Source organism: Gobio gobio (assembly GCF_949357685.1).
Source record: "Gobio gobio genome assembly, chromosome: 19".
NCBI classification, from domain to species: domain Eukaryota; kingdom Metazoa; phylum Chordata; class Actinopteri; order Cypriniformes; family Gobionidae; genus Gobio; species Gobio gobio.
In genome coordinates, this window is record NC_137112.1 from 25,261,526 (window position 1) to 25,287,607 (window position 26,082).

The 26,082-nt window shown below is 36.3% G+C and overlaps 1 protein-coding gene across 2 annotated transcripts in view; it reads right to left on the minus strand.

Moving 5' to 3' along the window:
* Positions 1-2,785: 2,785 nt before the first annotated feature.
* myom2a (myomesin 2a) overlaps positions 2,786-26,082 on the minus strand; it is a 28,927-nt gene continuing 5,630 nt past the window's right edge. For both annotated transcript variants that reach the window (XM_079845269.1, XM_079845270.1), the window contains 35 exons: positions 25,129-25,283; positions 24,734-24,826; positions 21,371-21,459; positions 21,246-21,287; positions 20,688-20,852; positions 20,444-20,605; positions 19,162-19,303; positions 18,792-18,985; positions 18,266-18,322; positions 14,921-15,048; positions 14,342-14,525; positions 14,163-14,180; positions 13,723-13,897; positions 13,490-13,611; positions 11,856-11,873; positions 11,313-11,500; positions 11,044-11,170; positions 9,251-9,429; positions 9,009-9,123; positions 8,657-8,816; positions 8,263-8,369; positions 8,135-8,179; positions 7,567-7,703; positions 6,558-6,702; positions 6,406-6,465; positions 6,217-6,284; positions 6,017-6,130; positions 5,821-5,908; positions 5,235-5,273; positions 5,008-5,113; positions 4,696-4,859; positions 4,311-4,347; positions 4,198-4,220; positions 3,855-3,910; positions 2,786-3,686 (listed from right to left, as the gene is read on the minus strand). In XM_079845269.1, coding sequence (XP_079701395.1) covers positions 3,189-3,686; positions 3,855-3,910; positions 4,198-4,220; positions 4,311-4,347; positions 4,696-4,859; positions 5,008-5,113; positions 5,235-5,273; positions 5,821-5,908; positions 6,017-6,130; positions 6,217-6,284; positions 6,406-6,465; positions 6,558-6,702; positions 7,567-7,703; positions 8,135-8,179; positions 8,263-8,369; positions 8,657-8,816; positions 9,009-9,123; positions 9,251-9,429; positions 11,044-11,170; positions 11,313-11,500; positions 11,856-11,873; positions 13,490-13,611; positions 13,723-13,897; positions 14,163-14,180; positions 14,342-14,525; positions 14,921-15,048; positions 18,266-18,322; positions 18,792-18,985; positions 19,162-19,303; positions 20,444-20,605; positions 20,688-20,852; positions 21,246-21,287; positions 21,371-21,459; positions 24,734-24,826; positions 25,129-25,283 — 4,200 coding nt within the window. In that variant the 3' untranslated portion in view covers positions 2,786-3,188. The remainder of the gene's footprint in view (positions 3,687-3,854; positions 3,911-4,197; positions 4,221-4,310; positions 4,348-4,695; positions 4,860-5,007; positions 5,114-5,234; positions 5,274-5,820; positions 5,909-6,016; positions 6,131-6,216; positions 6,285-6,405; positions 6,466-6,557; positions 6,703-7,566; positions 7,704-8,134; positions 8,180-8,262; positions 8,370-8,656; positions 8,817-9,008; positions 9,124-9,250; positions 9,430-11,043; positions 11,171-11,312; positions 11,501-11,855; positions 11,874-13,489; positions 13,612-13,722; positions 13,898-14,162; positions 14,181-14,341; positions 14,526-14,920; positions 15,049-18,265; positions 18,323-18,791; positions 18,986-19,161; positions 19,304-20,443; positions 20,606-20,687; positions 20,853-21,245; positions 21,288-21,370; positions 21,460-24,733; positions 24,827-25,128; positions 25,284-26,082) is intronic.

Genomic DNA, 26,082 nt, shown 5'->3' on the forward strand with positions numbered 1-26,082 from the left:
AAAAAAAGTACACAGCAATAAAGGGGTGATACTCTAAAACATCAAGAGTGTGATATTGACACATCCACTCACACACACGCACACCTATGAAAAACTGAACCTATGAACCACATTTGGAATTGTTTTAAATCACAGCTTCATCAGAATGATATGACACTTGGTGACTTTCCTAGCATTAGGTAAACACAAAAAAAATGAGGGCATGATTCGAGCATGCTAAGTGGTCGTAAAAAAAATCAATCAAAAATGACCACCATAGGAAATTAATGGGAAATCTGCAAAAACACAAATTCACAGAAAAAAAAAAATCGATATTTCTAACAACAACAACAACAACAACAACATTTTTTTAAAAAACTTTTTAATAAATAGTTTTTGAGATTTTTTAAATATATATTCAAATCCATCAACCAAAAAAATCGTTACATTTGTTCAAAAGAGAACTAGTGATTACACCCATGGTTTCATGATTTTTTTGGTTGATGGATTTGAATATATATTTAAAAAATAAATATAAAAAATCTATATATATATATATATATATATATATATATATATATATATATATATATATATATATATATATATATATATATATATATATATATATATATATATATATATATATATATATATATAGAAAATGCATTGGTTTTACTGGGGTGGAGGAAGTTTAATTTTTAGGTGTCCGGTCACTTATGACCGGGAAGACAACCAATGCAACCCCTAAACGAAGAGCACCAGAGGGTTAAACTTCAGACCCAATAGTGGGGAAAAAACTACTTGAAGTTTAAACTTTCCAATTCTGTTGAGCTTGGACCTGGAATATCAAGACAAGGCTGATACACTGAAGTTGCCAACATAATTCTCCAAGGTAGTGATAGAAAAATACTCATAGCTGATTCATATGTTGCAATCAAGCACTTTCCTTTGAAATTATTTATGTGAATCTGACATTATATACACCAGGGGTGTTCATAATGCTTTTAGAGTCCTGCTTTTAGAGCACATGTGTCAAACGCTGGTCCTGGAGGGCCACTGTCCTACAGAGCTCCAACCAGCTCAAAAACACCTGCCTGAAAGTTACAGGCTGTGTCTGAAATCGCCCCCTATACCCTCATTCATTGGTCCACTATAGGGAGTGAATGAGAACGAGTGAGCGAATTCAGACATGGGCTGCATAGTTTGTGCTTGCTGTTTAATACTTATTTGAAACTTAGCAAACTGGCAGCTCCAGTAGTAAGATGAAAAGATTTATCTTGAGCTCTGTCATGGACACACTATGTATAAACCTTAATTAAACAATAATCAATTTAAAAGGAATTTATAACTGTATGATATGCTGTAGCCACATGGATGGATGATTCAGCGGCAGGCGCCATCTTCTGGTCAGATGCGGGAATTCATTTGGCGCATGACTCTCACAGTGCATTCTGGGTATTCTCTATGGTGCATTGTGGGATTGTATGAGTACACTCGATAAACGTCCACTATGGTTTCGGAAATTAATGTCTCTTCAAATATTGCACTATTTAAGATAGGGGGCAATTTTAGACACAGCTAAAGTAATCCTTACTTTACTTTCTAATCAAGAGGACAGAGGTAACACAATATATTTAATTTATTCAATATATTAATCAATTACACAAAAATCTGCTGTAGCACAATTATAATTGTGCATGTAAACATACTCACAAATGCTAGAAACGACAGTGCAGAGAACCTAGAATCAATCGTTACTTGAGTTGCTACATTAAAGAGAAACATCTACAATAGGAATTCATGAATATTGAATATGTACCTGTACTAAAGTAGATATTTTGTATAATGCAGGGGTGTCCCAGACAAAATAGCCTTTTCTCACAGCAGCTGGAGTAATTCAATTTATAATTTTGATGGTGGATTGTAATCCAGAAAGGCTCGAATGACATCATCAGTGACACTGGAGATTCAGCCGTAGTCACAAGCAAAAAATAAACAGAAATTGAAATCTACAAGTAACACTAATAAACACTAAATACACGTGGTCACGCAATGCGAATGCTGAAAACATTAACAATTTGAGAACAAAGTATAACAATAATACAAATTTGCACGGTTTGATGTGATATGAGCTAAGCGATGTTAGATGTAATCACCGTTGGTAGCGCGATTTATTGTAATGTTTTGTTCCCAAAAGTGGCAGACATGTTAATTACTTGTGGCAGACATGTTAATTACTTTTTTAGGTTGTACTCCAAAATGTAGAATCTGTGATTCTGAATTACAGTATCAACACCAGTGCGGTGACTAGGGTTGCCGCCATAGACTGTAAAAAAAATTCTTTATATGTGCTATCAGTATTCTCTACACTGCAAAATCCGTATGTGTTTATTGAACTATGTGTGGACCTATGTAAAATACGGAACAAATCGCGTCCCGTTCCAAACCAATACGGGACGCGATTTGTTCCGTATTTTACATAGGTCATTTTGCAAATACGGGACGATTCCGTATTTTACGGGACGGGTGGCAACCCTAGCGGTGACTGACAGCAAGCCGCACATATACTCCTCAAAACATAAGATTCATCCGCGCTGAGGAGCCGTGCCGACACAACTCGCGTACAGATGATAAATCCGCAAATAACTGCAATTGCAGGTTTCAAACAGAGATGGCGACACAAAGGCAAAACTTATGGACTGCTGCTTTAACTAGTCAAGCACTAATTCATAGATTGCCCAAAAACTGAATCAAATGAACTTAAATGTCCTTTTGGGAAATAAACAAAGAGACAAAATCCAACTCAGACTACTGAAGATCCACTCCAGAGGAGGCGGCTCATTTTTTTTATTGGCAACAAAAAGCATTTGAAGGGTACAGAATAAAAGACAGATAAGACAGCGGTGGCCTTTGTGATGATTTTCGACGGGCCCAACAGCACTTTATTTAAACTTCATTATCTTTTGGCTGTGAAAGCAACACTTAAAACACACTTTTCCTATTATTTTGTCTCTATTTCAGAGATGAACTGGTACATTGGAGTCTAAAGCTGATCTTATAGGACTCTTCCCTCACATATTTTATTACAAGTATATTTAATCTCGCAATTGTACCAGTGACAGATCCTTATTTGTAGACCACTGCAGCAAACTAAAACAGACTTACTTAAATAGTATCTTCAGGTTCTATAAGCCATAGTTTACTAGTTACTTCTTAGTAGGGGTAGGAGACCGCATGGATCTTGGCGGGGTGGGGGATCTCATGGATCTTGGTGGGGTGGGTGATTTAGGAGCTGGAGTTGGAGTGGGAGACTTCACAGAGGGAGGTGGAGTAGGGGTTGGGGACTTTATGGAGGGTGTAGGAGTTTGAGGAGTCGGGGTCTTCACGGACTGTGGAGCGGGTGTAGCTGGCTTGGGGGTGGCGGCTGGCTTGGACATCTGTCCCAGTTTGGGCTCAGGGATCTCTTCGCCTTGTTTGTAGACGCTTACTGTGATCTCTACAAATTCACCTCCGTACTTGTTTCGCACGTTGATGCTGTACTTTCCAGAATCTTCCACGTAAACACACTTGATAGTGAGGCTGGAAAACTTGCCGCCCTCAAAGGTGATCTTGTAACGGTCGTCAGACACAACTTCCTGCTCATTCTTAAACCAAGTGACCTCTGGGCTGGGGTCACCCCACACTGTGCAAGTTAGACTCAAGCTCTGCAGAGGTGAGAGGTCACAAATTATGTGCACATGTACTGCGAATTAGTCCATAAAATATATAAAAATGAACACTTTATGACAACACAGTTCACTTATTAGAAATGTATTAAAAATAAATATCAAGTGTAGTTCTAGTGAACATGGGAAAAGTAAAGGAAATACTACCTTCTTCTCCATAATGGTGACAACATCTGGCAGGCCACCTACCACTCTACCACGATCTACAGAGGGCAAATAGTTCATTTGACACATTTGGACACTATTTCCAACTTACAGTTTTGAGTAAAACAAAAATAATGTCCATTTAATAATAAATAGGTTACTTCTACTCGTATGAAAATGTAGGTCATAGTTCTGATATCTGAACACAGACCTAAGCTGATTAAATACGATTATTTTCATTGTAGAAAGCTTTACGCTCCATTATACTGCCTGAGTTCAAGTATGCACGAATACCGGATTAGACACTTATTAATGTTGCATTTGACCGGTTTTCAGAAATACTCACTCTTCTCAGCAAAAGCAGCAGCTCTGATGAAAAGAGAAAATATTAGTGTGTTTTGATTTTTAAAAATAAGAGTCTATTAAGAGAATGAATTTAAGTAATGTCAATTTTCTTACTTGAGTCTTTGGAATTCTGCATAGGCATCAGTGTATGCTGTTAGAATGGAGGAAACACAATAAGTAACACGTTACAGAATCCATGACAAATAATTGTATGAAAATCTTTTATAAATATAATTTAAATCACATGTGCCAATATTGGTTTAAAATGGTTTGTAAAAACTTTTGTTCTATTTATAAGATTTTTTTTTTCCTTTATCATAACTGTTCTATGATTTTTTTTTTTCAGTTATCATATCAGAACAGTTTTATTACCCTGCCATATTTTACCCTGACTTTATGCCCTAATCATAGAAAATAAATGTGTATTCAAGTATTAGTATGAATTGCATTTTTAACATATTTAGGGCCTATAGCATTCAGCAGTTCAGTCTCCACTTACCTTGTCCAGAAAGGTCAAAGGTGCGAGAGTGTGGTTTTTCCCCATCATGAATCTCAATGGTATAATGACCCTTTTCCTTATCTGTGGGCTCACAGATCTGCATCCATGCCATCTCAGACGTGCCTCCAATTCTCATCTTCTCTGAGGAGGAGATCTTACTCTCTCTAAATCCAAAACATCAAAAGAAAGTTACTTAAAACGGCTATAACCCACCGAACGCGACATTCTCATATACCACATCATATAATTTCAGCATCATTTGATTTGTATATTCTGAGTCTGAACAGATGGATGGTCTCTATTCATGTGTACCTATGAAACCAGCTGGTTTTCATCTCCTCTGTGTAGTACGTCATGTAGCATTGCAGTCTGATACCCTCTGGTGTGCACTGAAGAACCAACTCAGAGGCAGAGGAACCTGTCACGAAACACAATATAATAGTGATACTATACTTAAATAGATTTTAACTAGAATGTGTTAAACTAATAGTAAAATTGGAAAAATGCAGGTTATATTTTCATGACTTTTTTCAACATACCAGCAATACTGGCGATGGCATTGATGATATCCTCAAACACTGGAAAAAAGGATTAAAAATGAATCATCTAACATGACAATTACTGTTTAAATATAATTTATATATAATATAATGTGCCTATATATACACAGACTGTATACCGTTCAAACGATTGGCTCTTAAAGCTGCCTTTATTTTATTATTATATTTAATCAAATAAAGTAAAAACAGCAATATTGTGAAATATTATTTTCTATTTCAATATATATTGATAAGCCAAAACATTATGAAGCGAATATCGTTGATAATCTCCTATCAAGGCCACATATTAAGGTCTGGGTAGATTAGACGGGAAGCAAAGAAACAGTTCTCGTAATTGACGTGTTGGATGCAGGAATAAACATCTGAATGACTTTGACAAGAACCAAATTGTTATGGCAAGGCGACTGGGTCAGAGTATTGCAAAGCTGAATTGTCAGCATCATTACTCCAGTATTCAGTGTCACATGATCCTTCAGAAGCCATTCTCAAAAAACATTTCTTATTATCATCAATGTTGAAATTCTTGAAAAGAAATGAATAGAAATAGAAACAGTATATAAAATACCTTTTCCAGAAATATCATAGACGGAGGTGTCCTTTCCACGGTCATCACCCAGTACAGCTTTGTAAATTCCCTGGTCTTTCCTGGAGAACTGTTGGACCAAAATAGTATAGAAAATAGTATAAAAACAATGTAACTGAATAGTTCGATGTATGAAGCTCTAAACGGATTGATCTAATCGGAGTGCTGGTGATCATACCATGGGGATTGGAAGGGAGCAAGTTCCAGACATTGGGTTGGGTGGAGCATCGACAGTAATTTCATCATCTTCTTTAAACCAGGTAAATGTTGTCTCTTTCTTCACATTGGCCAGCTACAGTGTAATAATATGGCAAAGATAGTGATATGAGACACTGATATCAATGTTAAACAGTCTTGTAATTGTTGTGTTGCATTTACCTTGCAGACAAGCATCACTGTGCAGTCATCTGTCACATGGAAAGACAGGTATTCTGAGAAGTGAGGGCCTGAGAGAACCAGAAAAACGTGATGGATTAATAAATGAAAACTGACCACACAGTGCAAACAATACTGAGAATATGGGGGACAAGTTTGTAATGTGTTTGGTATTTATGTAGCTTCACAAACCTTGTTTTCTGATGTGCTCTTTTCTCTGGAACTCAGCCTCTTTCAGAGCAACTTTGAATGCTAAAATTAAAAAATACAAAGAGCATTTGCTTACAGAGGTTTTATACTTATAGAAATCCCATAACTGTGACTGGACACTGTTAAGCCCTTACCATCTCCCACAAGAACCAGTGAGCTTTGGCTTTTGGCCTTGCCATCGTGGATCTGAATGGTGTAAGTGCCTTCATTGGCTTTGGTGAAGTGCTCGACAGTCATCTGGATGATTCCAGAGGAAACATCATGGCTGATTTTGCAACCCTAAACACACAGTAAAATCATTTCAAATATGTTTTTATCAAGTGGTTTAAACTAAACAACAACAATAATAATAATACAATTAATAATAATAAATAACTGGGTAATTGTGTAATTTTTTAAAAACGTATTGATACTTGTAAAAAAACAACAATAACAACGATCACACAAATAATGAACAATAAATAATAACTGGCTGTGGCTAATGTTAATATTTGTAAATGTATTAGTAAACAACAACAACAATAATGATAATAATAACAACAACTGGGTAATTGTATTGATTATTTGTAAATGTATTATTATTCGTAAATAATAATAATAATAATAATAAATAACTGGCTATGTCTAATTTGTTTTATATTTGTAAATGTATTAGTAAACAATAACAACAACAATAATAATACTAACTGGGTAATTGTATTGATTATTTGTAAATGTATTATTATCTGTAAATAATAACAAACAATAAATAATAATAATAATAATATTGTTATAATAATATTATGTTTCCGTAAACTACAACAACAATAATAAATAGGTAATTTTGTTAATTATTTGTAAATGGGAAAATTATAAATAATAATTATTAATATTATATAATCATCATTATTATTAAATATTAATAATAAACAAACAACAATAATAAAAAGATTATAACTGGGTAATTTTGTTAATTAATTGTAAATGTATTATTATTTGTAAACAACAACAACAACAACATTTAATATAATAATAATAATAATAATAATAATAATAATAATAATAATAATAATAATAATACCCTTTGTTCCTAAAGTAATTTTTTTTTTTTTTGAAAATGCTGTTGTTTAAGTGATTTTGAAGCAGTGATGTATTGAGCTGTACCTCAGCACTCGTGATGGCTTTATCGTTGACGATGAACCTGTAGTTGACAGAGGAGGACAACTTCAGAGCCTGGACCCAGAAACGCACATGACCCTTCTCCAGAATCTCATAGTTCAGCTCCGTCTTCAGTGGAACAGCTGATAAAAAAAGGGAAAAGGTCATCCGTTTAAACACCATTCAGACAATCATTCTTAGTTAAAGGGATGGTTCACTCAAAAATGAAAATTCTGTCATCATTTACTCACCTTCAAGTTGTTCTGCTGAACACAAAAGAAGATATTTGGAACACAAAAGAAGATATTTGGAAGAATGTTTGTAACCAAGCAGATTGAGCAACCATTGACTACCATAGTATTTTTTTCTCTACTATGGTAGTCAATGGTTGCTCTCTGCTTGGTTACAAACATTCTTCCAAATATCTTCTTTTGTGTTCAGCAGATGGTTTGGAACAACTTGAGGGTGAGTAAATGATGACAGAATTTTCATTTTTGGGTGAACTATCCCTTTAATCAAGATTCTCATTAAATGGCAAGCAAAAACATTCATGAATAATCCACAGGCAACTCACTAGGATGTCTGATGTTGTAACTCAGATCAAGCATTTTTTTGAGCTCTGTAAAAGAAAACCAGCATCATATTCATAGAACTTAATCTTTAGAAGTAAATGATGGAGATATTTACACCCTCATCTCTGACCTTCCTCATTGACGGAGTAACTGGATGAAACTCCATCTGTATCGGTCACTGCGACGGAGTAGATGCCCAGATCGTCGTTTTCAGGGTTTACAAATGTCAGCTTTGAGCTTAACAGAAAACATTACAGCTTGTTAATTTACACCACTTTGCTACAGAACTTATGATGCTGTGGATCATAAATGCAACATCAGTCTCATGTCAATTCCTAGGTATTTTACGATTTGGAAAATATGTTGCAAATTCATTCAATCTCACCTTCATGGAAACGTTTTACCTTCAAATCACATGTTTTCATATGAGTCAGATTGTATGAAATTGCCAACTTGTCCGATACTTACAAATACTCATGAGATTGGGTTGAATACAATTAAAAATTCACATAGATCAGACATACTGTCTTCCAGAGGACGTGATGGAGACCCTGCTTGACTCAGTGATTTCTTTGTAGGACTTTGACCAACTGAACTTAGAGGTTTCAGAAATTTCACTGGCTTCAAAGTTCAGGAAAATGTCTCCGGTCTCTTCATCCACACCACACACAATCTCCTTTGTACCTTCATCAACAAAATAACAGAAAACAATAGCAAAATAAAGAGTGAGTAAGTATATGTAATAAAAAGCGGGTACTTCCGTCAATAGTTATCAATAGTTATAGGAATTCTGAAAACATTCCTCGGGTGCAAAAGCCCCTAAATACGGGCTTGGAACAATAGTATCTATGCTGCATGTTAAAGAATGGTTGTTACCTGGCAGTGCTTTTGCACATATGGGATCGGACACATCTGAGGCTTTTCCAACACCATTGGCATTCACAGCCCGCACTCTGAACACATATGACGCTCCAGCCTCAAGTCCAGTCACCTACATATCAGTGTATAAACATTTGAATACTGAATAAAATTTATTCATTTATGTTCTTATCTTCTGTGCCACTTCTTGAATTGAGAGGTCATTTGAATTTGGCAACAAAATTAGTTTAATTTCATACCTTCAGGTAACAATGCCCAACTGGCTCGGCATTCACAGTGACAAAATCTGATGAGCCCTTCTTAGCCATGTCCACAAAGAAGCCAGTGATGGGACTCTCTCCGGTATACACAGGGGCCCTCCACTGCACCAGCATGGAGCTATCACGCACCTCCCAGAAACTGATGTCATATGCTGGGCCTGATGAAAAAAGAGAAAAATTATCAATTTAGACATGGTATTTTCTGCTGTAGAACATGCATGGATAAATACAATATTTATATATTATTTATATTATTGAGTGACTGATTTGAGTGTGCATCTACACACACATCATCGAATATATATACTGTATATATAATGAAGCTTAAAAAAAAAGGTTTACAATTTTTTTTTTTTTCAAAACTGATAAGCATATGTTTGTCATGAACAATTTTTAAAGTTTAAGTTGTTAAATAACATTTTAAAGTTTTTAAATTCTTTTTTTTTTATTTCTTTTTTTTTTATTACTGTTTTTATGTCAGAAGGTACAACCAAATAGTTGTACACTGTAGTCGCACCACCTGACATGGAAAGTGTACCAACATACTTGAAATTAGCAGCTTTTACCAGTATTTGAGAGAGATCTACAAAACTTTTCATAACACAAGGATAAGTTGGGCTCTTCTGGATGATGCATTATCATCTTTTATTGTTATTACCAATTATTGTTATTGTCAATTCATAATAAAAGCGCTTTGTTTGCAGTTGTGCCACCCTGAGATTTGAGAGTATAAATGGCTGGACAAAAGTTTTTCAATGTTCTCAAAAGCTTTATATTTATAAAAAATATATATATCAAAGGTTTCAAACCTAAAATGATGCAATAGTATTTAGTTTGAATTTCTTTATTATTAAGACACCATTTTAAATAGTTTTCTTAGTCTGTTCATTTGTTCGGACAGTTGCACCACCTGAAATTTTGGGGGTTTAAGATAACAAAATATAAAATAATATGTATTATTTAAATGTAGGCTACTAAAATGAATTCAAACTAAATAGGTTTTATAGAATATGGTGATATATGTCAGGAAATTATCAATTTATTTAAAAAGAAAATAATGCACTTGGACAAAAAAGTGGCCCATATATATATATATATATGTTACCATATACCATATATGTATAACAATGGCATTGTTATATATATATATATATATATATATATATATATATATATATATATATATATATATATATATATATATATGTGTGTGCGTGTGCGTGCGTGTGCGTGTGTGTGTGTGTGTGTGTGCGTGTGTGTGCGCGTGTATAACATTCTAACTCATAAATACAACCCCAAATCCAGAAAAGTTGGATTTAGCAATAAAAAAGCAATACAATCTGTGATTTGTTAATTCTCTTGAACCTTTATTTAACTGACAAAAATACAAAGAAAATATTTTCTTAGTTTTCACTGACCAGCTTAAGTGTATTTTGTAAATATAAAAAAATGAATTTTGATGGCTAAAGAGTTAAAGAGAATTAACAAATCACAGATTCTTCATTTTACAAAATGTCCCAACATTTCTGTATTTGGGCTTACAATAGAAATAGTTTCAAAGCAGCTTCACAATACAGAAAAGTGACAGCATTAATGATGCAAACTTCATTAAATATGAGACAAGTTAAAATTCTGCTGTAAATCAGCTGTAGCATAATAGTATCCTTATTCAGCTCAATTCAGTTTTTCATCCGATGTGTCAGTGCAGTTAAATCAGTAATACTGATGGATATTAACTGACAGTAGTATAGTGGAGTAAACAGGGTACTGACCAGGCTCAGCCATTGTCCAGGCTTCACAGGCAAAAGCTTTGCTGGGCTCAGATGGCAGGCCAACTCCGGCCAAGTTAAGAGCCTGAATCTTGAACTCATAGAAAACGCCACCAGTCAGATTCTCCACCTGTGAAACACACACCAATCCGTGAAACACACACCAAAAGTATACATTTAGAGTACACTTTTATTGCATTAGTAAAGATTATTTCCATATCAAAAGTTCTTGTATAAAGTACACAAATAAGAAATATTCATGTAGAGCATACCGTGTAGGTCCTGTGGACAGCCGGACTCGGGCTAACCTCCTTCCAATCAACCGATTCTGCCTCGCGCTTGTCCAGGTAGTAAGACTTGATCTTAGAGCCGCCTGTGTGTTTGGGGCGTTTCCAGGCCAGGGTCATGGAGGATCCATTACAGTTCAGCAGACTGATGCCGTATGGGGCAGAGGGAGTAGCTGATCATGTGGGACAGAGGGAAAAATCATTCAGCGAGAAGAATAAAGGTCCTGAAGATCACATATAGTATAAGTGACAGGAGCTGTGGACGAGCCATTGTGGAACAAATAATGATCAGGTGCAGTGATTAAAATCATTTACTGTGACAGCAGAATCACTTAGATACAGTGATATTGTTAGAGTGATTGGTTACGGTTGGCATACATAAATTCACGTTTACTGTGCTTATATTGTGTGTGTCTCACATGGCAATGATTTTACTGTATACTGAGTAAAAAAGATCTGATTTTATTAGGCTGGTGTGTAAATATCAGGAGTGGATGTGTTAAATTACTTTATAAATGAAATACATACCATACTCCACTGCACCCACTGTATAAGATAACATAGGTGAAATTTTAAAATTTTACACCCATTGCATGGTTTCAGGTTTCTAAGATTTCATGTTTCTACTAAATGCACAAAGTACTTTTTCCATTTAAAAACAGTTTGACCCCTAAGAAAAGATATATATATATATATATATATATATATATATATATATATATATATATATATATATATATATATATATATATATATATATATATATATATATATATATATATATATGAAAACTTCAGATGCAAAAGCCTTTCTTTAAAATAAGCATGTTTGTCAAGCTTCTATGTATAGGTTTCAACCTAAGTACTGGTACTTCTGAATGGGCTGAGGCTGGGATTTAGTGGGTTTGAAGTGACAGTATTTTATGAACGGATACTATATGCGGAGAGCATTCACTCAGTATCGTTATCTCATTTTTGACCGAAGTGGCTTTTAGAGGCTTTTGCATCTGAACTCTTCATATATACATACACACTATATTGCCAAAAGTATTGGGACACCCCTCCAAATCATTGAATTCAGGTGTTCCAAAATAGGTTGCCACCTGTGCATTAAGACCATTTGTGAAATTTCATTGTGAAATTTAATTTTGTATCATAACAAAGTGGAAACAATTGGGAACAACAGCAACTCAGGTAGGCCATGTAAAATCACAGAGAGGGGTCAGCGCATGCTGAGGCGCACAGTGCGCAGAAGTCTGCAACTTTCTGCAAAGTCAATAGCTACAGACCTCCAAACTTTGTGTGGCCTTCAGATTAGCTCAAGAACAGTGCGTAGAGAGCTTCATGGAGTGGGTTTCCATGGCCGAGCAGCTGCATCCAAGCCTTACATCACCAAGTGCAATGCAAAGCGTGGGATGCAGTGGTGTAAAGCACGTCCCCACTGGACTCTAGAACAGTGGAGACGTGTTCTCTGGACGAGTCTGGGTTTGGTGATTGCCAGGAGAAGGGTTCTTGCCTGACTGGATTGTGCCAAGTGTAAAGTTTGGCGGTTATGGTGTGGGGTGACTGCGCACCAGTGCACAAAGCAAGGTCCATAAAGACATGGATGAGCGAGTTTGGTGTGGAAGAACTTGACTGGCCTGCCCAGAGTCCTGACCTCAACCCGATAGAACACCTTTGGGATGAATTAGCTTGGAGACTGCGAGCCAGGCCTTCTCATCCAACATCAGTGCCTGACCTCACAAATGAGCTTCTAGAAGAATGGTCAAAAATTCCCATAAACACACTCCTAAACCTTGTGGAAAGCCTTCCCAGAAGATTTGAAGCTGTTATAGCTGCAAAGGGTGGGCCATGGGAACTCCATATTAAACCTTACGGATTAAGAATGGGAACTTTTGGTAATATAGTGTATATATAAACATTTTTTTGCATGTTGATACCTCCATGCCAGTACGTCTCAATATAAACTACAAGGGCCACTGTTGTATTCTGGCCAGGATAACAGATTATTTAGTGTGATGAATGAATTCCTTACTGATAAACAATTATAATAATCACGATTTTAGTCAATTCATTGTCTTATCCTAACTTTCAATTCCTTTTATTACTGTTTTTATAAAGCCATTACAGAGACTTTGCTATAGAAGTCATTTGTGTACGTACAAAGTGCAGCATCAATGAAGAGGGGAGCAGATTCCTGTGATTCTTCACTCAGTCCGTAAGCATTCACTGCTTGCACACGGAACACGTAGGTATCTCCTGGGACCAAACCATGGACTACAAACCTGACAAATGTAAATCCAGACGGACATGCGCAATGTTAACCTACTTCCAGAAAACACTATGAAACTTTGGTGAGAAAAATATGAATCTGGACATTTTTGTGTATATTTTACCTGCTGTGTTTGTAAGGTCTGTGGTTACAAGGGAACCAGGCCTTAGAGCCGATCACAGAGGCATCTACATAGTAACCCATCAGGTTGTTGGCATGTTTTGGAACCTCCCACTGAACAAAAGCAGACGTTTTGGTGTTTCTGGAAGCAATCACCTGTCCCGGGGCAGAGGGGACACCTGCACAAACCAAACACACAATAATAATAATAAAAAAAAAAGTTTTAATAAAGATAAGATTTAATAGGGAGTGGAAGTCTGCCATGCTGAAAGTGAACATGTTATGGTGGACGGATATAAGTGGAACTAAAACACAGCAAATGTGAGCCAAACAACAACAAGTGGAGGGGACAGCATTTAAGATCATAGTAATATTTGAGACTTTCAGTGAGAAGTGATTTCCTTTTCGCAAAGCAGAAGGCTGTGGAAGCATAAACATACATACCAATGTTCGAAACAATACCTGCAAAGTACAGCATGGAAGTAGTTACGCAAGCAGCATTTGTAGGATCATCATCTTAACGATCTTTCGGACAGCGTATTTAACATAGTTTGCCATCTAGAGTTAGACAACTAGAACAGCAGGTCTATTAAGTTGCAGTTTGACAGTTAGAGCCTTCTTACCATAAGGGTCCACCTTTTGGATGGGTGCTGTGGGCTCTGACGGCTCACTTGAGCCATACTTGTTGACAGTGATTATGCGGAAACGGTAAGATTTCTGGTCCTCCATATCATAAACAGGGTAACGGGGGGATCGTAGCTGGACCGCAGTGTTGACTCTCTGCCAGACGTGACTGTCACCTACACACTAAGCCGTGGAGAGTCATAGATGACCATTATGAGGAGAGCTTCCACTTAAAATCCAGGAATTATGGGATAAACAATCTATTTACAAAATATAATGACTAGCACGGTGCAATTAAATTTTACATTAAAATTGCTATAAAATACTTGTTAATAACAAGAGTAATATACAGTAGTTTATAGAATTTTAAATATAAATTCCTCAATATTACAACAGGTTTCTTTTTTCTTGACGAATGACTCATTTAAATCTAGCATTATGTATATTCTTAAAACTTTTAAGATTTTACACCATTTACAAATTTACATGATTTATTATTATTTAATACATTTTTAACATTATATCAGAATTTATGAGTTGCTGTTTTTTTACACATATAAAAATGCACAAACACACACCTTCTCAATGAGGTACCACACAGGTGCCCGTCCGCGAGGGCTAGGTGGTGTCCAGCTCAGAACAATGTATGTTTTGTTTATTTCTGTAGCATGCACATTGGTGGGTGGACCTGGTATTGTAACATACACTAAACAGGAATAAATCAGATGTTTAATTATACAAAATACTTTTGACATCATCTATTTACACTCTTTTTCAAAGTGTGTTAGTAACCAGTGTTGGGGGTAGCGCATTAAGTAACTTGAGTTTCGTAATCAATTATTTTTTACAACAAAATATCCAAGTTACTTTTTCAAGTAAGTAATGCAAGTTACTTTGTTTTCCCATTTATTGACCTCTACTGTACAGGCGTGAATTAGCGTTTCCTTCAGCCTGAGGCTTTTCATTTTACTTTTGGTGTGAAAGGGCCTTAACATTTGCCAAAAATATAACTTTTTTTTTGTTATTAAAATACAACCATGCAAGCCCAGCCCAGGTGAGAAGAAGTAACGCAACTGTAATGTAACGCATTACAAAAAAGTAACTAAGTAAAAATTTCTTTTAAAAGTCCCATGGCATGAAATTTTCATTTTATGAGGTTTTTCAACATTAATATGAGTACCCCTAGCCTGAATATTGTCCACAAGTGGCTAGAATTTTTGATCGGTGTAAAACGAGTTCTGGCTGTCTTTCTCTGCCTTTGAGAAAATGACAGCCCAGACAAGCTGATCTTGAATTCTCCTGTTATGACGTCATAACAGAAACTGTTACCTCCCTTTCCTCCGCCCAGAGAATTTGGCACGCCCATGCGAGCGCCATATTTGTTTGTCCTCGAGAGATCATGGCTTGTGAACGAGTGAATGCTGGCAGTTTCTCAGTGTTTGGATGTACAAAGGAAAACAAGTCTCTTTTTCAGTTCCTTCTGATCTGTGATCAGTGATTTCTGATGTGTAGCTAATTATTCAAGTTCACACAGAACTTTATTATTCATGCTGCGGCTTCGCTCTCTCTCGACAGAACGGTGTTTTCGTGTTTTCTATCGTGAGTCAGTGTTTTTGTACGTCCTCGTCGCGTCTATCTGTTCTAAAATGTGCATACAGTCGTGAGTTTCTGCTCAACATCGGCAGAGCCACATTTTTGGAGATAAACCTCACGCAAGCCCAGGCTCAGGCTGCACTGACCGGTCGGCCTTCAACATCACCGACCCCCAATACTGCATCTGGCCCACAGCGGAGGCGCCTTACGCCGAGATTAAGCAGAAGGGGGGTAAGCGCTGGGTATCCGGGCTAGGCAAGCCAGCTATCCCCACAATAAACTGTATTACATTCAATTACTACGCTGTTGTCTTTGTTTGTGCGGTGTACTCAATGCGCGTCACTGACGCTTTTCATATGATAGGAAAATATCAAAAAGTAATGCTATAATCAACACTTACTCGTAACTCGTTCATTTTGACAGCGGTAATGGTAGATTACATGTGTAACAAAGTTGGAAGAATAAGGAGGAAGACGGCCTGCCGTGACTGGGACTCGTGTTTATTCAGAACTCTCAGATACAAACACAATAAACTCACGCTGACAGAGCTCTCACAACTCAGTAGTTACAATATAACTTTGTTAGCAATCGCTCCGTCTCTGGTCCATTGATGTCCGGTTCGCGAACGAATCGTTCTTTTAAACCGGTTCTTTTTAGTGAACCGGTCGAACTAGTTTACCAAATCGGACTGAATCGTTCTAAACGGTTCACGTCTCGAGTCAGCGCTGATCCATCATTTACTAAAGTTACTAACTTTCTGACATGAGTGACAGTCCCTCCGACTAGAAATAAACTAATAACCTGAAGTATATGCTAGTAACTACAACAGTTCACTGAACTGAGACATGCTGACAGAACTGATGACGAGAAGTGACATCCGTCTCTCTGGCAGGCTTGTGCCTCGCAGACCTCGTTAAACCACACCCCCTCCGCACATTTCAAATGCAAAGATGTCAGCCAATCACAACAGTGGGCGTTTTTACTGAAGTCTCACAGCAGACACGCCCCTTGAAACAGGGCATTCAGCCAGAGGGCAAACATCAGTATAGAAAAAATGCCTTTAATTTCTAAATTATGACATTTTATGATGTAAAAATCATACTAACAATATAAGTACACCTCAGAATATATTATAAAATAAAATAAAAAATCCATGCCATGGGACCTTTAACTTTTTTAGGGAGTAACACAATATTGTAACACATTACTTTTAAAAGTAACTTTCCCCAACACTGAACTTACTACTAATGTGTTGAGACAACATGAATTTTTGGAATAAATAAATAAATTATTAGGACTTGTTTGCTAAAAAAAAACCAAAGTACTGTAGAGAAAGAACTGATAGGCACAGTCTGTTGCATGGATTATTTGAACTTTCCTCAGAATATTCTGTGAATATTTTGAGTATTGTAATTTTGCCAAAATTTTGCCAAAAATTCAGTTTGTCATATCCTGGTAAATTAAAATTTAAAAAACAAACATTTTAATACGTTGAACTTGGATTAATTTAATTTAGATGGATGAAATTCATTTAACGGATTATTTCACAATTTATTTTCTGGTTAAATACAATCCGAGGGACATGTTTCGGGTTAAATGAGGTGGTGATGGTATAATTAGCATGGGAAGATTACTGGTTAGCTGGTTAGCAAGTTCACACTTTATATGTAACATTATTTATCACAATATATTATTATCATTGCTATTATTTATTCATTTATTTACTTTGCCAGACAGGTCTGGGTAGTTGACAAGAAATATTTTTAGGAAGTCATGCTGTACTTTATCTAAAAACAGCATTTTTCTATTTATTTTCTAATTGTAGATTTTTACTATGTATGCAGTTTATAACCTCATATTGATTACATGTAATATCTTCATTTAAAAAAAAAAAAAAAAAAATACTAAGACTATTTAAAATGAATTAATAAAGCCAAATAAGTGATTAAAACGATGAACAACTTAAAAGAAATGGTGACAAGATACAGGACCTTTTCCCTTATTCATTCATATAAATGTTAGCCTAAAATCTTGATTTTGGTGAAAAAGGTCCATGAATATGTCATACCTTTTTCTTTATCCTTGGTTACAATGTCCTTTTGACATCACACGCATGCATGCATAATTTAATATAATGTACAAGTAAGAATTGTCTTAAAAATGAGATTAAAGGTTCATGTTTACCCCTTTATGTTTCAATAATTACTACATGGTATGAATGAATGGAATGAGTATTAAGTTAAGATACTTTGACAAAGACAGCAAGCAGTAGGTGGATGGAGAGAGAGAGATGATATTAATAGCTCAGTGAAATCTAAAATCGAATGTACCTCCTTGTAGATCCTCCTGTCGAATCGCAATGTCATATTTTCCTTCGATTTTAATCACTGTTTCAATACATAAAAATACTTCATTTTCCTATCAGCTTGGGTGATTCCTTTTGAACATTAAACACCAGACAATTTTTAAGATCATCACTGCAGATGCATTTAAGCTTCTGTGCGCTATATAGGAGTGCGCATTATAGCAACTTACTAAATGCATTTCAAATGTGACACCAAATAAATACAATGACTTACAATTGTGCAAAATATACAAATACACAAGTATCAAAGGCACTTGAATCGCACATCTGAGAAAATTCTCATTGTACAGTGAATTTGGAGCAAAACATAACTATGCACATAATGCACATAAAAGCATAATGCTGCATCTTGCACACTTACCGTGTCAGACTTTTGAGACCAATCTAAGCTTGCTTTTTGCTTCCATTCAATAACAACTTTTTTAAAGTGTGTAGGCTATAATGGTCCTGTTTCAACACAAGTTATGTTTATCTGTTGTTTTTAGTCCTACCTTCCACATCACTCTCCACTTGTGCAGCGGTCACTCCAGAGGACATCCTAGAAGGCAGACTGATGCCATCTTTGTTCACAGCCCTCACTCTGAAGTGATAGGACGCTCCCTCTGTCAGGCCGTGGACGGGCAGCTTACACACTTTCACAGGGGAGTCATTGCACTGGACCCAGTCCTTAGTTCCTGACTTACGTCTACAAAGGCATCATGCAAAACAATTATTAATTTCATTATTAATCTAAATAATTACATATTTTTAAATGTTCAAAATCATAAAACTTTTTTTTAAATTCAATTTAAATTAATTACATATCTAAATATTTTCTTTTCTTTTTTATTCTTTTTATTGTATAATTTTGTTAGGCTTTACCTGTCCACAAAGTATCCACTGATGGGAGCCTCATGGGTGGTGTTTGGAGGTTTCCAGGAGACCAGGACGTAATCTGCATTGGCATCAGAGGCTGTAACATCCATGGGGGCTCCCGGGGCCCCGGCCACTGCGGGAGTGGCATCTGTGAAACAAATACATACACACATATTTATAAAATCTCTTTCTCATTTATGTGTTACACTAAATGTAATAATTGTATGGAACACAAAAGGGGACAAAATAGTGGATAATAGTGGACAAAATATGAGATGATAGGAAAAATTATATTTCGATGCCTTTGCGTTTGCTCACAAAACTTTTGCATTGTCCCGTAAAGCTTTGCATTCACTAGCAATACTTTTGCATTCCCTCTGCAAAATACAAAAGCACTAAAATATAATTCTCCTCCTTTCTCATTCTATTTCCATCACCAGAACTTTTGCAGCCTCCCGAGAAACTTTGCATTCACTGGCAAAACTTTTGCATTCTCTCGCAAAAGGCTCACAGAGGAACACAAAAGTTTTGCAAGCAAGCGAAAAGTTTATTGGGGGAACATAAACATTTGCGGGCGAATGACAAAATTCTTTTGTGTTCTCATACACAATTTTTCCGGGAGAAGTTTTGCGAGTAAAGTTTATTGGGGAAACGAAGTTTACGAGCATTTTTCCTTCCATCTCATATTATTTCCATCACCAGAACTTTTACATTCTCCCAAGTATGGAGCCCCTAAAAGAACATGAATGAGATGAAAGGAAAAATTACGTCAATGTTTTTGTATTCTCTAGCAAATGTTTTACTTTCCCCGAGAAACTTTGCGAAGGCAAACCGTTTTGCAATATAATGCAAAGCTACTCTGGGAAACGTAAAATGCAAGCGAACGTAAACATTTGTGATCGAAACTATTATTTTTTCTCCCATTTTATTTCCTTCACTACAAATTTATTAATAAATTATTTGCGAGCAAACGCAATGTTTCTTGTGGGAACACAAACGTTTTGCGTAGCTTTGATTTCCCTCGCAAAAGCAAAAGCACTGAAACAATACTTTTTCCATCCATCTCATATTTTTTCCATCATCATGTCCCTTATGGGGCTCCGTACCCCAAGAAAATTTTAATTTGCTTGAAAATATCAAAAAGGTTCTCAAGGAAACTTTTTTTTTGAGTGAATGTGAACGTTTGTGATCCTCCCATCTCATATTATTCCCTTTAGGGGCTCTGTATACTTCCTAGTTATTTTAGGGATGGTTAGATTACTCAATGAATTTATCACTTATTTTTTACCTTTAACAAACAGGTAAGCGCTGTGTTCTGTGGTTCCTTCCTTGGTCCAGATGCGGAGGGTGTAAAGACCCTCATCATCCTTGTTCAGGTTAGGAAGAGTGAGCTTGGCGACTCCACCACCAATAGACATCTCAGCCCACCTGGATGACATTAGCAAAGTATCTACACACACAAATGCGAAGTGTCAGTATCAGTTTAAACTTTTTCAATGGTTCCAAACTGAATGAGATATGCAGCATCTCACCATCTCTGTACCACATGGCCTCAGGTGGCAGGTTTGGCAGATCCGGCACCACCACCATGTTGGACACCAGACTAATACACTCTCCCTCGGTACCAAATGTCACTCCAAATGAGTCCAGCAGGGTCACCTCGAGCTTGCTGGGATGAATGCCGCTGAGCAGAGGAACTACAGGAAACACAGAAACCCAAGCCCCCTTTTGATCAGATATCACAGATCACATTTCATTACTTTTCATATATTACATTCCATATAAAATTTCACATAACAAAGGCAAATTGTTCTGTGCATACTTGTCCACATAACAGTCAATTGAACTATGAGAATAACTTAAGGATTGAGCAAATATGAATGTACTTTTTTGTATATTGACAACTTTAGGAGGTGTTTACCACACTGCCTTCTGTTTACAAGCGTAAATGAACCCTGGGGAGAAAATGTGACATTGTTTCCATGGCTTATCAAGACTTTGCGCCTGGAACAGAACAGATATTTATGGCTCATGATCTCAAGTAAGGTCCTTCAGACATGGGTGTCAGCCAAACTCAAGATCCATCTTACCTTGTCCTGGCAGATGGGAGAGCTCTCCTCCCCCTTGTGGCCCTACATGGAAAAACAAGCAAGGTAAATCACTAAAAGAGAAACAATATAGAAAAATATATTAGGAGAAAAGAAGAGACACTCACTCCTGACACAGACAGTAGCCTTGGAGGTGGCCTTTCCCTGCGGATTGGTTGCCACGGCACTGTACACTCCGGAATCAGTAACTGCACATCTGCAATAAAAAAAACACAATTTCACAATGTCAATAAAGAGTGATCTAATCAAAAAATATAAAGAATTATCTTTATTACTTTCCAAGCCCATAAAAAAAATATAGATTATAGTGACCATATGGGACATATTCATTAAAGGGATAGTTCACCCCAAAATGAAAATAATAATTTACTCAATGTCGTTTCAAATCTGTGTATGACTTTTTTTCTGTATTTAGACTTAATTTAAAGGTCAAATGTGTAATTAATTTCTATGGAAGCTTGGTTCTGCTACGGAATAAAAAAAAATATATATATAAAAGATAATTTTTAATGTCACAATTCAGACTTTTCCCCGCAGAATTAGGGGATATAAACTTGCAATTATGACTTTTTTTCTTGCAATTATGACATTTTCCTTGCAACTGTGAGTTTATATCTAGCAATTCTGACGACTTTTCTCAGAATTGTGAGATATAAACTCGCAAAAACAACTTATAAAGTCTAATTCTGAGGGGGAAAAATCTTTTTTTTAGAATTGCGAGTTTATAACTTTCAATTATGACTTTATAACACGCAACTGTGACTTTATAAATCACACAATTCGTCAAAAAAGTCAGAATTGTGAGATAAAAAAAAGTCAGAATTGTGAGATAAAAAGTCACAATTACCTTTTTTATTTTTTATTCAGTGGCGGAAATAAGCGTCCATAAATTTCAGTGCCTCTATTTTAAACAGAACTGGAAAATAATGACTGTGTTCAGAAAGTTTCCCTGAACTATAGCCCTGCCCCCAACTCACGCCATTGGTTGAACCACTTTTGCTATGCTGGGCTGGTCGGACTGTTCAAAAACAGATGTTTTAAAAGTGCTACATTCATTTTACGAATGGCTTACTTACAATTGTATATGCATATTAAATTAGGACAAGATAAAGTATTTAAATTGGGAAAATTACACACGTCAGCTTAAAGGTGAGACAAAATGTTTGCTTGATCTGCTATGGGTTGTATGGCTAGTTAACAGGGTGGAAAATGTGTTCTCTGTCTTCCTCACACCTCTTTAATGAACCATTTGGTACGAGTGGAGAAACTTTTGCATCCAGAACATGATCTAACTTGACAGCAGTGTGTTGGCCTCAGACATGCTGTGCTCTCCTTGAAGGAGTGAGAACAGAGCACCGAAATGTGACCTTCAGTCCCTAGGGACTATTTTAGAGCCACTCCTTTTCCTTTGCAATGCATAGGGCATATTTGTCCTAACCAAGGGCATTTTCTTATGTATTTGCATTTTGTTTCTCTCTGAGAGTTGTAGTAAAACATGCAACAAGCTTTTTTAGGAATGAATGAGTGCCTGATTAGATCAAACAGCGGCCACTGCGATGGCCTGTGATGTCTGAGAAGTGCTACTGTAATGGTGGCTGTGAGTCTTCACTGGCGTCAGGCGTTCCAGGATCAAATGACGCATAGCTAAGTTGAGCAGAACCAACAGCTGAGACTTCTTCAAGAAGAACCTCACTGGGACTAAATAAGAAAGTGTCGCTCTTACAAGTACTTCATTCACTTTCCCAGGCCGTTACAAACCGGGAGGGGTCAGCTGCACTTTTCCATACAGTGAATATGATAGCTTTGTGAGAGTTAAACAATGAAATGTAAGTCATTTCACTGACAATGTTGCCTTGAAAATTTTGCTTCACAGCCATGGTCATCATTTGCACTGTAAAAAAATATCCAATTAAATGTATGACCAAACATTTTTTTTTTAATTGTGACATTGTTTCCTGAATTACAGGATGCCATATTGCTGCATGTATATTTTATAGCCATATATTTTATTAAGTGATGTAATATTAAAATGTGCTTTTTACTTGTTTGTGACCTGTCTATAAAGCATGGTCAACACTAGTATATAGATGGTGGACAGGGTCATACACACAAAGACAAAACACTAAAAATATAAAAATTAACTAAATATCATAAAATGCAACACAAAATCAAAGATTCATCCTAATCTACATTACTGATAACAAAAATTACAAGAAACAAAATATTTTAAATAAAATATGGTGAATGTGGTGTGTCACATAGGGACTTCTGGGAACTTATTTACACATGGTAATAAGGTAACATGGCAAACACAAGGTAAACACCTTCTGTGAATGTACTTTTACTGTTTTTCACCATTAAATTACATGGGAATGTTTTTACTTGCAAACACCCGCATTTGACAGTAATTTACAGTAAAACTACATATATATACACACATGAATCTTTTCACTGTATATGTTAAGACAACTTACAGTTAACCAACTAACGGGTTTTAGCTGTAGCAATAGTCTTTTTATATGAAAATTACAAAAAAAATATTTACTGGTCACCAGGGCTTGACATTAACTTTTTTGCTCACTAGCCATTGTGGCTATGGCTTTCCAAAGTTACTGGCCACTCAGCATTTTCATTATCCACACTTTTAAAATCGATACCATGGGGAAAAACTGCCATATAGACATTTTTAATATGGTCTCATAATCTGACAGCAGGTATATTAGGTCACTGCTGTCACGTTAAGATCTGACACGAAACCATTATACTGTTACACATGCATTTTCTTTCTCAACCTTTTATGTTCACTTAAAACATAACTGACTGTGTTTACGTGAATACTCGCCAAGACCGGCATTTTGACATTATTTTGTGTGTATTTGAACGTTTAAGCGAATAAGTTGCCCAAAAAAAAAACAATTTAGTGCTGAGAGGCGGCTTTATGTGCACACACTTTGGGTGTGAGCACAAAATCTGTGGGATTAATACACAATCCCACGCCGAAATTCAAGCCATTCACACAGAGCAATTATTATTCACACAGAGCAAATAAAAAGAATGAGTGAGTGGAGACGGGTTTGTGTGTAACTCGCTGTCGGAAAGATGAGAGCATGAGAAAGCGCAGCTGGTATCATGTATCTATTCTGAGGAAAATGAGTATTGGAAGTGTTTTCAGTATGGACATGTATAAAAACTACATTGCACTTGGTTTATTATTTCAGATGCCTTTTCAAAAGACTACAATTGAAAACTGTTTACTTTATAAATAAAATTCAACCAATTCAGATTCGATACAATTCGGGTTGGTGGGTGTTAAAGTCAAGCCCTGTAGGTCACCATTCACTTTTGGTGAGTAAATATTGAAGCTAAATTCTCTTGAAACTAAAATGTTACAGTACAGGATTTGTAAAAAAGATAAACCTGAGTTGCTTATTTAGGAGACTATTGTAAACGGAGGGTGTGTGCGGTCATACCTGCTGATAATCAGACTGTGAACCCCATACTTGTTCTCAATTTTGTACTTTCCAGGGGCACTCAAGGGTTCAATGGGAACATTATTCCTATACCTGCAAATGCAAAGAAATAAAGTTCAGTTATGCTTAAGAGTGAGAGAGCCAATGTGCAGTGACATTAAAACACATAATGGACCTCACTAATGAAGCATGAGCAGAAAAAATGCATCTGACAATTTATTTAAGCATGGTTTTTACTAAAAATTTACAAACAAATTTCTTCTTCTCATGTTTCATTGCTTTTTGCTCAAAATATTCAAATAATATTACAAACATTGTATGTTGTTTAAGTGTGAGTCATCGAATAATGATCAAAAACAGATTAAGGTTTTGGACTAGAAAACGGAAATCCGAACCATTTGACAATGGGGTTGGGTTGGCCGGACACAGTGCAGAACAGCTTGACGGGAGTCTTCTCCCACACAGTGTGAGATCTCAGACTGACCAGGAAGTCCGGTGCTTTGGGAACCTCAGCAGGGACTTCCTTCCTCGAAGGCATCATCCCCTTCACCTGTTAAAATACAGGAAGAACTGAGTAAAGAGTCAAAGTCAAAAATTCTGCTTTCTTGATGTTCATTGTATGGACAACATTGTTAAAAATTAGGGATGCACCGATACCATTTTTTAAGGACAGAGTACGAGTACCGATATTTTTTTTCTGGTACTCACCGCTTCCGATACCTATACATTTATTAATTTCTTTTTTCCCCCCTTTTTTTGGTGTTGTGGCAGCTTTCCAAGCAAAACACAGTGAGACTAATGGATGTAGGACAGCTTCTTTATTATTACTCGAATTAAAAGTATTATTTTTATGTGCTTATCACAAAGTTAAAGCACAAATTTCAATAACCTTCAAAGGGCATTATTACCATTGTCATAATAAAAATAATAAAATCATGCAGTTCCCAGTGTTTGGGTTGTTGTCATTAATTTTGAAGTATTTCCACACCCCTGAGGCTGCCGCCGATGTCTCTGTACCTATGCTCTGTACACAGAAAATTGTGTCAGTTACGTCACGTGAGGTATCGGCCTTTGGTATCGGGGTAGGGTGACCACCCGTCCGGTTTTGCGTTGTACCCGGTTGTACTGCACAGCATTTTCACCCCTTGTCCCGCATGTCGCATATTGAGAAAATGTCCCGCATTTTCATCAGTCTGTTGGTTTTTAATGATCATATTAAGAAAACATGCATGCGTTCTTTTGGCTTTTTAATCTTTTTGCGGCATTGTTTTTCACCTATTTAACAGCGCTTCGTCAGAAGTATCATCCCGCCTTACACAAATCGACAGCCATTTTTTAAAATCCTATCC